Here is a 13,646-nt window from a genome sequence, read left to right as displayed (position 1 = left end):
CTATATTTTTAAAACTGCAGACATTTACAAGGCAAAATCTACCTGATGTTGCCTTGTAAAGCCTACATCTTGTAGACTCTTGCATAAGCCCCTATATGTTTGATTGCTATCCATTACTGTACTTTTATTATAAAACCCTGCTGAGATGGAAGGCAGAGCCTTACTTGTTCTGTCATCTTTTTATTTTACTTCTGTACTTTTTCTAACCTCTTTTAGAGTACAGAATACATCCTTTTATGTATGTCCATGCTGTACTTGCATGCTTAAATACACCAGTACAGATGTGTCCACATACATCTATCCTCCTGGCACTTAAATATTTGTTCTAGTCAAACTATGCCATTGTGTTGCTCGGTAGCACTGAGCATGCTTTTGTGTGACTCTTTCCATTAAAATGCATCTTATTCACAAAACAGTAATTCAGAATTACTTTCATGCTAACAGAATGCACATGTAGCTTATGCTGAATAAAATGATATGCAGCATGCCTATATTCTGTGTGCAACCATGGCTGTATCTGCAGTATATCGTACTATTTAGTGTGCAGATACGGCCACAGACCCAAACAGAATATTGGCATGCAATATATCATTTTAATCAGCAGAGTCTGCTTGTTTGTCTTATTCACATACTGTAGCAATATGAATAAAATTAATTTTCAGCAAAAATAGACACCCAACACTAAAGGAGCTGCATGGAAACTGCTGGCTCACTTCTGTCAGGCATTTCCTGATGTGTGGTTTATTGACGCAAGATGTATTGTATGAGGACACATCTACATATAGTTTTCATTATTACTTTAGACTTGTGGCCACCTACACCTTGAGAAAAATGACATCCGCCTAGCAAACGTTACTTGTGTACATATCTGTAACACGCTCTTGGGAGAGGATACACAGACACTTCCCCTCAAGAGGCATGTAATCTACTCAGTCAGTAACTGTACTTTGTCACCTGAGAGGGTCAGAGTTTAATGTAGATAAACACACCGTGTTTATCGTACAGCGTTCTGTCTAGCACTTGGTTTGCTAGTAACATATTTATGATAAGAATCAGCAATGTGTCAGTATTATATTGTTGTCACGCAAATAGACAATTTGATCAAAAAACAAATGTCTAAATTTTACTGTCAATTATTAATTGTAAATTAGTCACAGTCAGTGTTGGTAAATAACCATCCTTGTCTGTATAGTAATGTCACTGTAGGATACATGTTTTCTTGTACAAAACTCCCAATCTAGCATTCGTCAAAATGTAGCTAGTTACAGATCTGTGTTTAAATCTATTGGGAAACTAACCGCACCTTTAAATTCTCTCTTTCTTACATTCATCAGTATTCTGATTAATTTCTACTTCCCAGAGCTTGCTCATTGGATGTTATTAGTCGTGAGAATCAGTTGCTCATTGTGTGATTTGAATGTAAATTGCAATGCAATTAGTAAACCGTAAATTATGTTTCTGCTCTCTATTTAAAGCACAACATTTATTGCAGATGCAGGAGAGCGAGTTACATCACAGTGATGCTTCAGTGACATGTACAGGCCTGGCAGTTCTGGCCTTATACACTGACTGCATCTCTCATCAGTATTGCTTCTTAATGTGTTTTCAATAGGTGGCCAAAATATACTCAGCTTTGTTACAGTGCTTGTAGTACCTGAGTTAGCCAGCAGATGTCACTGCTGAAGTATCTCCTATAGAAAGTATATTGCTAGAGCTCTTGATATGCAGCATTGGAAATAACACCAGCCAACTCTAACATTTGAAAAAAAAATCATATAGATAACCTATACATAAGATGCATAAATTGCATTTTAACATTTATTTTGATTGTCTAAATGTTATGGAAAAAGAAACTATGTACTGTAGTTCTGTCGTTCATTCTCCTATGCATGCAATTAGGGAATTGTAACCCTAGCTTGCCCATCGGGTTACCGTTTTATGGCGAAATAAACTGCCTCACATAAATAGATGTAATAATAATCATTTGTTCTCTTGCTCTATAGCATCCACTTGTTGGACCTGCCTTGGGAAGATGTGCTTGTTCCTCATATCCTGTCATACTTACCTCTGCGACACATCATAACTCTACAGAGGGTCAACAAAGCCTTCCAGACACTGGTGCAGCTCTATCTGGCCAACTGCCGCACCTTTGATTCCACCCAGGTAACTCCATTTACTTTCAGCCTTTTTATTACTCACTACATTGTTGTACAGTCAGATAATTGGATCCGCAGGCTCCATTCCATGGCCCTTCTCAAACCAACAGTCCCATATGTAATATACTGCAACTATTGCCTGCTGACAAGTTGTAGCAGCAATCTTATCTGTCTCTATGTACTAAACCTGACTGCCAGGCTTCTATCATTTTGCAAACACAGCCTATAACATTGTATTTAGGAGCTGAATGTCTGCTACTTTATCTCTCACTAGTTTATGTTTCTCCATGCCCCTAAATCAAATGGCCCAACTCTATTTTTGTCTGTAGACAGCCTGCATTATTTTAACCCCTGGACATTTTCCATGATAACTAAGCTGCACCATAGAGCTAAGATCTTAAGTCCTCTAAACTTAAAGGGTAAAACTGAGAATCCTAATAGAATATTATAAGTACTGGCACCGCATGTCGCTGCCCTCTATTTTAGCTCTTATTAGTAAAAGCATACTGTACTTAAGATTGTAAAACTGTTGGACAGTTTACAGGCTAGTTTTTAGTTAGTATTGCAAGGGGTAATGATCTGGTTCCCTCAGGCTTTCATCTTGTTTCCCTACAGAAGACATTTGCCTAATTTATCATGGGTTCTAGATGGCTGCATGCAAACTTCCTGGATATTTGTAAATCGCATTCCATCTCTGCAGAATGAGACTGTCTGTCTCCTCGATTTAAGGGCTTTCATTTGGCCCCATCCCATGTTATACAATCCCTCTCTGATGGAAAAGGTTCGGTTATGGCTCTCTCCATTTTGGGCTTCATGCCTAATGTTTGGGACTGGGCTTCTCATGCAGATAATGTCTCTTTGCCATTACATCTTATTTTGTTGACAAATAATCATGCATTTCCTTAGAAACATGCCCCCAGACAGCAGAAATGGTGGTCTGGCCTCTTGATAAGACACATAAGAAACAGTGAGGGCATTTGCCATATGGGACCATTCTGATAAATGTTTGGAAGTTCCCTCTGACTCTGCTGACTGAGATACAATTCGATCCTCCTCATCTGGTGGAATTTATTCTGGAACACATAGTAGTTGTGCCCTTCACTGAGAATGTATCTTTGCTGTACTCACTGGTTGATAAAACAAGGGGATGACCTCCAATATATGTCAAGGCATCTGTATTCCACTTGTTCAAAGAAATGGCACTACACTATTTTGAGTGCATTTACTTCTGTAATTGGCACAAAAAAATATAAAAATGTAATACTTAGAAACACAGAATAAAATAACCACTTGGCCTATCTAGTCTGTCCCTTTTTTTTTTACTTTATGGTAACCTAAACCCCTATTTGATCCTCAGTTCTTTGTAAGGATATTTATATGCCTATCCCAAGCATGTTTAAATTGTTCTACTAACTCAGCCTCAACCACCTCTGATAGGGAGCTATTCCACTTCTCCACTACTCTTTCAGTTAAGTCATTTTTCCTCAAATCTCCCCTGAACCTCCCTCCCTCCAGTTTGTGTATGTCATTGTGTTCTAATACTTCTCTTCCTATGAATTTTTTTTCCTCTTGTACCTTTTGTCTTTTCAGGTTTTGTGATGTAGACCATGCCCCATTTTAGTTGCCCTTCTTCTTTGTACGATCTCCAATGTATTTCTATTCTTCTGGAGATAAGGCCTCCAAAATGAAACACAATATTCCAGATAAGTCCGTAGCAATGATCTATTCAGTGGCATTATTATTTTTTTTCTGCTACTGTTTCCTCTCTCTATGCAACCAACCATTTGACTTGCCTTTTCTCATTGCTTAGTAACATTGCTTCCCAACCTTTAAGTCACTTGAAATAGATCTTTTCTCCTAAATAGTCTCCAATCTAGTACCCTTGATATTATATTTAGAATTAACCCCTTCCCAACATATGACATACATTTACGTCATATGTCGGTTGCGGGGGAATCAAGCCAGCTCACGGAGTGAGCTGGCTTGAAAGAGAGCAGGTAATGGCTGTATATTACAGCCAGGTACCTGCTCTCACGGCCACGAGCGGCGAGTTCGCCGATCGTGACCGTTTAACCCTTTAAGCACCGCGGGCAAAGCGCCCGCAGTGCTTAAATAGCTGATCGGAGGGGGGGCGCCCCCCTCCGGCGCCGATCGGGGCCCCCCGCGGCGAGATCGGAGGGTGCCGATCGGTTGCCATGGTAGCCAGGGGTCTAATGTAGACCCCTGTGCTGGCCGTGTCAGCATTCCTATTACATCCTGCCTGAGGCAGGATGTAATAGAAAGTGCTGAAAATCACTATCGCGCCCCCTAGTGGTCAAGTACACTAGGGGGCCTTGTAGTAAAAGTAAAAAAAAAAAAAAAAAATAAGTTTAAAAAAAAAAAAAAATATTAAAAGTTCAAATCACCCCCCTTTCCCCATTTCACAAATAAAAATAAATAAAAAATAAAAAAAATAAACATATTTGGTATCGCCGCGTTCCTAAAAGTCCGATCTATTAAAATATAACATTAGTTATCCCGCACGGTTAAAGGCGTAAACGGAAAATAATTCCCAACGCCAAAACTACGTTTTTTGGTCGCATCGCCTACCCAAAAAAAAATAACTAAAAGAGATCAGAAAGTCGCCCATATCCCATAATGGTATTAATTAAAAAGTACACTTCAGCCCGCAAAAAATGAGCCCTCACCCAGGTCCGTAGGTGGAAAAATAAAAAAGTTATAAGCCGCAGAACATGGCGACGCGACGCAAATTAGAAAAACCGTAAAAGTTGCTATTTTTTTTTTTTGTGGTAAAACATAACGAAAACTATATAAGTTTGGTATCACCAGAATCGTAACGACCCATAGAATAAAGATAACCCATCATTTTAAACGAACTATGAACTCCAAAAAAAGCGTAACCAGCGCAAAATTGTGGAATGGCGTTTTTTTTTTTTTTTTACCCCACATTGAATTATTTCCTGATTCCCCAGAATATTATACGGTATAGTAAATGGTACCATTACAAAGTACAACTTGTCCCGCAAAAAAAAAGCCCTCATGTGTCTATATAGCCGGAAAATTAAAAAAGTTACGCTTATTTGAACGCAAGGAGGAAAAAAAAAAAAAAATTAACAAAAAAGGCAATGTCGGGAAGGGGTTAAACTGTAGTTCCACATTTTTGACCATTCTCCAAATCTAATTAGATGATCAATTATTTGTTTTATCCCTCCTGGTGTGTCTGTCATGTTGTATATATTTGTTGTATTTGCAAAAAGGCATACCTTCCCTTCAATACCATCTACAGTATCACCAACATATATATTAAAGAGCACTAGCCCAAGGACAGATCCCTGGGATACTCCACTGGTAACATGCGCTCCATTTGCTACAACTGTGTGTTTCCTATCCAGCAACCAATTTCTTATCCATTCCACTGTTGTTGAATCCAAACCCACGCTTTTGAGTTTATTTAGCAGTCTGCGATGTGGGACCTTCTCAAATGGTTTGGGATCTTGAGATATTCCACAAGTCTTTCTTTTAATAGGGTTTCCCTTATTTTCCCTGATAAGGCTTACTGTACTGTAGTTACTTGTTTCCACTTTTGTGCAGTGTTTCAACATTCGCTCTTTTCCAATCCTCTGAAATTGATCCTTGAGATAGTGACTGGTTGAAATCTTCTGTTACTGGTGCTACCAGCACATCTTTAAACTATTTTAGTATTCTTGATTTGGCCATATTGATTTATCCACTTTCAGTTTTGAAAGTTCTGTTAGAGTAGAAGAAAGTATATTTATACGACTCTATTTTTCCAGATGTCCTTGCAACTTATTTGTGACCCGTCCCCCCCCTCCCCATTCCAAAATGTACTACTGAGCTGAAATTAAATCTGCTATTGCCTTGTCTCCTTCAGCTAAGTTATCACTTTTTTATCTTAAATCTTATTAATCCTCCATTGGCTTTTCTTCTTTCACTTATATACTTGAAAAACATTTTATCCCCTTTACATACTGACTGGGTTATTTTCTCCTCAGCTTCTGAGCTAATCACCTTCCAAGCCTTGATCTATCTGGCAAGATTCACCTCTTTGTCATTATTATTTTTAATCTGCTTATATTTCATAAAGGCCATCTTTTTTATTTTCACACTGGTTGATACTGGCTTCCTTTTAAAACAAAGGTGTATTACACTTTTTCGTTTTTCCAACCTCTCCTTTCCCGACGATGATGCGGGAGCCCTGTGTGTATGGGCCTTAAGGCTACAACATCATCTACAGTATTAGTCTTGAAAGGAGCACCTTTCAAGACTAATACTGTAGATGATGTTGTAGCCTTAAGGCCCATACACACAGGGCTCCCGCATCATCGTCGGGAAAGCCGCTCATCTGCTGGTTATACCAGCAGATGAGCGGCGTTGAGGACAACGTTGCATAGCTCTGCGCTATGCAACGCCATCCTCCCCCATCCGTTGGCGCCGGGCATGGGGAAAGCCGCTCATTGTGTATGCACTGAGCGGCTTTCCCCGCAGCAGTGATTGACATCATCGCTGTCCATACACACTGGGCATAGTCGCCCAGTGTGTATGGACCTTTGGAAATAGTTCTCACAGATATTTTTTATGTACTTAAATCACCAGGTATAAAATAATGATACTGCTGTGTTCCCTGAATTCAAGTACATCAAACCTATTTGTGAAAAGCTTTTTCTAAAGCTGGCCGTACATCAGGATGACCAGAATCAGATCCGAGTCGTCTAACTAATTCACCCTGCAGCTTCCCAGACACGGTAGATCTTATGTATGTAATTTCACTTAAGATCTATCAGAAGATCTGCAACTCCCAGCATACTGGTCGTTAAGGCCCCCATACACCAGAACGACCTGCTTATGACTTATGACATATGCAGGTCATAAGTGCGGTCAAACGAGCAATCTTATGGTCGACATGGGCACCGTGTAAGTGTGCCCTGTCCCCTTACATGTCCCATGTCGACCTTAAGCTTGTGCCGACCTGTCAATGTCAACCATTTCAAGGTGTCAACCTAGTCACTGTCGACGTAGACATTGTCTATCTCTTATAATGTAACAGTTTGATGATCATCATTTTCTTAATTTTTTTTTTTTTTTTAAACTGTTCGGAAATCACACTTGTCATTATACAACATGGCTGCAACCTTCAGTCATGGCTTTTACTAACTGAATCTTTGGATTTCGTAAGTCTGTTTAAGATGGGCTACACCTGACCCCAAATGGGCATATAATCATCAGGGAGTTAATTAGCACTGTGTTTGAGTAAACACCAGGGAGCATGCATCAGTAACTCAAGCTCCGTACACACTGAGCAATATATTGCCCAGTGTCCTGTTTTCATCAGCGACCAGAGACTTTCTGCCGGGGGGAAACCGCTGATCGCAGGAGAATGCTCCTCTGACCAGCGTCCACCCCAGCGCTGGTCGCGAGATCGCGCCCCGGCGACAGTCGCCCCATACACACAGGGATATGGTCGCTTAGTGGCATGTGTTCGGGGCTTTAGATTGAATAATATTCTGGATTCTGTTGCTTGTGATACATTTCATTTAAAGGTTTTCATTCTCCCATTGAAAGAAAATCTGGAACAAACTCATGATATATATTTCTCTCACAGTAGAATCAATTGTGTGATATGAATGAATCAATAATATTTCAAATGGATTCATTCTCCTCTCAGTCGATAATTATTCAGTACCGTAATTGGAAAGGCAGGCGTAGAATTCTGTTCCTCATCATCTGTGTGGTGGCAGGTTATCAGTGAAGATGTTCTAAGAGTCAGACATTTCTCTGTGAGATTAGACCGAAGTCATTAACCTTTTCTACTGAGCAGTAGGTGGCACAGCTGATTGAAACATATTGCTACCGAGCTGACAAAGGCAGTTAGACAATAGAGAAATCCAATATCTAACACCACTCGCTTGGACTTGTGAAACAAATCAATGATTGCTACTAAATAGAACATCATTTTCTTGATACATTATTTATGAGAAAGGAGATTTACACAAATCTGTTTCTCCATAACTTGCTGTATGAAAGACCAGGAAGTTAGACATGCTATTTTATTTTTCAGTACATACAGGACCTATTTTCTTTTACAGTACATACAGGACCTTATTCTGGTCCATTCACAGTGGCCCATTCTTTCCTCAATGCGCAATACTGCCACCTTACGGGGGACTTGGGGTGGCAGGCAGGGGTACCCGCCCATGGGAACGCCAAGCACTTCATGAAAACACTGGGCGTTCCCATGGTAATCAGGAGAGAGGGTGTGCCGGCGCTGGCTGCTTCAATAAGATGTATTCAACGGTTTGAAAAAGTATAAATTTTTATTTTAAACAATATTCTATCAATACATTTCTAAAAGACAAATATGTATGCATACATGAATAATAAAACTATAAGGTAATAAAAATGAATAAAATATCACCTGGATATGGGGCTGGTCCAGGGAAGGTGACTCCAGAATGTCCTTGCCTTGGATTGTAAAAGGCTCCCTATTTGGCGAATGTCCTCCTTTTAGCTGGATTTAGGAATATGGCGTATATCCCAGATGAAGGTCCAGTTTTTTTTTTTTTTTGACAATTAACCTGTGTCCACATCAGTCATTGTTCGACACTTGTTTACTGTGTTGCTCGTTTTGTCCCAAGTTTGTCTAAATTATTATAGATCATCAGCGGAGAGGCCGCTTCCCTCGGAAACTCCCATCCCCCATTCCAGACCCTCTTCCTTGTCAATTGCCTAGGGAATTGGTGGATCTCCCTGTACCACTCTTGTTTCAAAATATTCTGTGTTCTGGAGGGTTTGCTTGATCCTGCCCTGGAGATCACTCGGTATGAAGGTCCAGTTTTTAAGTGGAGTTTTGGGTCGTCGTCGGGAATGAAAGGACTGGTCACTCTTTGGGGTGGATGGGGGGTCCAGACACATGGAAATAATAGGCTCAACACGTTTCCCCGGCTGTATCAGTGGCCGGCTTCCTCAGGAGCAAGTGTGGACTGATGTTCAAAGCCCAGTTTAAATAGCCTTTTACAATCCAAGGCAAGGACATTCTGGAGTCACCTTCCCTGGACCAGCCCCATATCCAGGTGATACATAAAAAGGATGGTAATATAACATTTCATTATGGAGTCCTAGACTTTCTATTGCGCAAAATTGCTCACATCAAAAATCCTACAGCACCCATTGAATATTTTATTCATTTTTCTTACCTTATAGTTTTATTACTCATGTATGCATACATATTTGTCTTTTAGAAATGTATTGATAGAATATTGTGTAAAATAAAAATGTATACTTTTTCAAACCGTTGAGTACATCTTATTGAAGCAGCCAGCGCCGGCACACCCTCTCTCCTAATAATTTTTTGTTGGGCCTGACAACCCAGTGCCGGCCGCTTAGTGATAGCGCACCACTCAAAACCCCTTGTTCCCATGGTAATCGCCCGGTAATGTGGGTACCAGGGTCAGGCAGCTGACATCAAAGGATGTCAGCTGCCTGCACGCTTCCTTCAGAATGTGCACGCACATCTAAGGTTGCTCTAAGCAACCTTACATATTCATGCCCATTCCACATGATTCGATGGTCAGTGACCATCAAATGTTGTGGGTGTTCCCCACGCAGGCTGCGAATGGATACATAAACGTATAACATCCATTTGCAGCCAGTGCATGTGAACACACGCTGCTAATGGGTAGCGGCCAGGCCACCATTCATTTGATATTTCAATATATAAATTATACAGTCACTAGAAGAATTAGGGTCTGATTCATAGGTGGACACATTGCTGGTCTTTTCTACAGCCTTAGAGTGGAACGATTGACGGTTACTGAACCGTTGGGGCAATTAAAACGCAGGCATGTTGGGGCCAGCTACTGTATCCTTGTAAAAGGTGGTACTGGTTCCGGCATCTTCGTTCCAATGGACATCATGAGCTATCATAGGGTTGCACCGAACCTTATACACAAGCATACTCTGTATAAAAGACAGCTGCTACTGTGTTAGCATATTTCCTGAATACAAAGATGTAGCAGCTACATGATTGAGGTCTACCTCCATCTCAGGACCTAATGTTTGGAGCGGACTAGCATGTAAAGGTGCATTAGCCTGTGTGGTTTGTTGGTTGCATATGTTCCATGCACATGTAACATATTTGCTAAACCACTGTCTCTTGTGTTTGGATAAAAAGCAGCCAGTATAAAATGTTATGTAATACAACCATTGTTATAGTACATTACTAAATAAGCTGAGATACAGTATCAGTCAGTAAATATATTTAAGCAAAAAAAGGTGTTAGGTGACCCGCGCTTTAAATAATCTATATGTTAGAATTCTTCTCTGGGGAAGAGGCTTACAAAGAATTCTAACATATAGATTATTTGTATTTAAAGCGAGGGTCACCTAACACCATTTTTTGCTTGTCTATGTTCACCAGGGTTGGGCGTTAACCCATATTAGGAGACCCGCTGCTAATTGTACATTGTAGTAAATATATTTATTCTGCACCATCCATATGATTAGTTCCAGAATTCTCTGACAGACTAACAATGTAACCATTACAGCAACAGACTTTATTACCTGACACTTCTAGTGTCATTCTTTCATCTTCCTATATACTGTATATAGGACCTAATTCAGACTTGGGTGCGATATGCAGGGCCGCCAAGAGAAATCCTGGGCCCCGGTACAACAACTTCCTGGGGCCCCCACAAACAGAGCTCCTCTGCAGACCTGTTGTTACGCCACTGCTTCCAAGGTGGATACAGGGACAAAAATGTAGACCGTAATGTCTATTACACGTCACACACCCATTACATATTATACCACATGCCATAATGCTCATTAGATGTTATGCCACACACTGTAGTGGGAAGTACACATTATGCCATACACCGTAATACCTATTACATATTTTACCACATGCCATAATGCCCATTACACATTATTCCACACACCGTAATGCACATCGCATATTAGGGGGTTAATATGCTCATTGCTATTGGATTAACCTGCTCTGCCAGGTGTTACATGCTCTGCCAGGGGTTAACATGCTTGTTGCCATTAATTTATATGCTTTCCAGGGGTTAACATGCTTGATGTCATGGAGTTACAGTACATGCTCTGTCAGGGGTTACATGCTGACTTCCAGAGTCGGTTCTCAGCCCCAGCAGCATGCAGGGAGGCAGCAGACACAGAGCAACCAGCCACCCACCTTCCACCTTGGAACACAGTGACCTAGACATGGATGGGGAACCAGGTCTGGGACTGCTGGGCTGGAGACATGGCATTGGCACCTGCTGCTGCTGGTGGTGGCTGGGATGGGAATGTGAGGAGCGGGGAACAGCTGACTCCGGCGCACTCAGACCCAGCCTACTCGCCACCTAATTTTTTTTTTTTTAAAACTGTGTGTCCAGACTAGGGCCCCCCTGACAGGCCCGGGCCCAGGTAAACTGTACCTGCTCCCCCCCTCTCTCGGCACCCCTGGCGATATGCAATCTTGATGCCGACTTTTACAATGTCCCGACAGTCGGCTTGTTTTCGCTCTGCTTGACAGATCCTCAACTGGTGGAATTCTCTCTGTCGAGCGGGGGCAAGTGGGCGTGTTGGGGAAAACGGCCGTGGACTGTTGAGAAATGGCTGTGAATTTCGACAATCCACGGTTGTCGGAAATGGCAGCGTTGAATAGGCGGCGGCCACTATTTTCCCTGTCGGAAATAGAGGCAAACATTGAATATCGTCCTTGATCGGAAAGAACCATGCGGCACTGCAGGTGGGGCTGATGCAACATGTGCAGCTAGTTAGATTTGGGTTATTTTGTTTCCATGCAAGGTAAACCCTGCAATTTATAGTTGTTTGAACCCACCTCACCCAAATCTAAATCTCTTTGCACATGTTACATCTGCCCTACCTACAGTGCAGCATGATTTTGTCTATTTGAGAAAAATGTGCTTTGCGATGAAGTGTGAATTAGGCCCATTGTACTGTTGTGTGTGCTGCTGGAAGATGAATGCAAATGTACTCATTCTCATAGCGTTCTATAATTGTTTATATTCTTCCAGCTTGGCTCGCAGTTACCCAAAAGTGCTTTTTCCAATATGATTAAGCACAACTACGTATTGCAGAGACTTGACCTACGGAGCTGCTCTGACTGGTTAACAGACATGGAGCTACTTCCAGTTATCGGGCAGAATCATCATCTCCTTCATATCAATCTGAACAGTTGTGTGCAGCTGACGCGGCAGTCCTTGGTGGCTATCTCCCTCAGCTGTCCTTACTTACAGAATATATGCCTGGGTCACTGTGAGTGGGTGGACTGCCTCTCCCTTCGCAGCCTGGCAGATCACTGTAAACATTTAGAGGCCGTGGACCTGACAGCTTGCCGTCAGCTGAAAGACGACGCAATATGTTATTTGGTGCAAAAGAGCAAGCAAATTAGGTCCCTTTCTCTGGCTGTCAATGCAAACATTACTGATATTGCTGTGGAGGAAACTGCAAAAAATTGCAGAGAGCTGGAGCACCTGGATTTAACAGGATGTCTACGTGTGAAGAATGAATCCATCAGGTAACATTTTTTTCAAATCACGTTGTATTTCCACTAAAAGTTAATTGCAGGTGATGTGACAGGTTTTAATACAGGTAGTATAAAGCAAGGGATGCTAGAATTTGTACTGTAATCCTTTCTCTACTCGTACTATCAGCTCCTACCAGTCATTTTTCAAACCCTACCTGTAACATGACAGGTAGGAGCTGATTGCCTGTTATCACTCTCCAGGTTATCACTTTTTGAAGCTTGATACATCTGGCCATCGCCATTTGTCTATCATAGAAAAGTAAATCAATAATGTAAAAAAATGGCGTAAGCCAGTCCTGGTTTATCAAACCAGCTGCTTGTTCCCAGTAGCCATTCTCTACTGCAATAGAATGACAGCTACACTAATTCTCTATGTAGAAGCTAGTATGGTTAGGTTAGTTAAACAGATACACAGGTAATACAGTTGTGCTCATAGGTTTACATGCCCTAGCAGAATCTGTGATTTTCTGGCCATTTGTCAGAGAATATGAATGATCACTCAGAAACTTTTCTTTCACTCATGGTTAGTGGTTGTGTGAAGCCATTTATTGTCAAACAACTGTGTTTACTCTTTTTAAATCATAATGACAACAGAAACTACCCAAATGGCCCTGATCAAAAGTTTACATACCCCAGTTCTTAATATCGTGTATTGCCCCCTTTAACATCAATGACAGCTTGAAGTCTTTTATGTTAGTTGTGGATATGGCTCTTTATTTTCTCAGATGGTAAAGCTGCCCATTCTTCTTGGCAAAAAGCCTCCAGTTCCAGTAAACTCTTGGGCTGTCTTCCATGAACTGCATGTTTGAGATCTCCCCAGAGTGGCTCAATGATATTGAGGTCAGGAGACTGAGATGGCCACTCCAGAACCTTCACTTTATTCTACTGTAGCTAATGACAGGTCGACTTGGCCTTGTGTT

At 41.3% G+C, this 13,646-nt stretch overlaps 1 protein-coding gene across 3 annotated transcripts in view; it reads left to right on the top strand.

Annotated features, from left to right (window-relative positions):
- FBXL15 (F-box and leucine rich repeat protein 15) overlaps positions 1 to 13,646 on the top strand; it is a 29,223-nt gene that overhangs the window by 7,896 nt on the left and 7,681 nt on the right. For all 3 annotated transcript variants that reach the window (XM_083148513.1, XM_083148510.1, XM_083148512.1), the window contains 2 exons: positions 2,004 to 2,163; positions 12,215 to 12,717. In XM_083148513.1, the coding sequence (XP_083004639.1) occupies positions 2,004 to 2,163; positions 12,215 to 12,717 (663 nt within the window). The remainder of the gene's footprint in view (positions 1 to 2,003; positions 2,164 to 12,214; positions 12,718 to 13,646) is intronic.

Source organism: Crinia signifera, chromosome 6 (assembly GCF_055691185.1).
Source record: "Crinia signifera chromosome 6, ASM5569118v1, whole genome shotgun sequence".
Lineage (NCBI taxonomy): Eukaryota > Metazoa > Chordata > Amphibia > Anura > Myobatrachidae > Crinia > Crinia signifera.
This window is presented reverse-complemented; position numbering and strand designations above follow the sequence as displayed.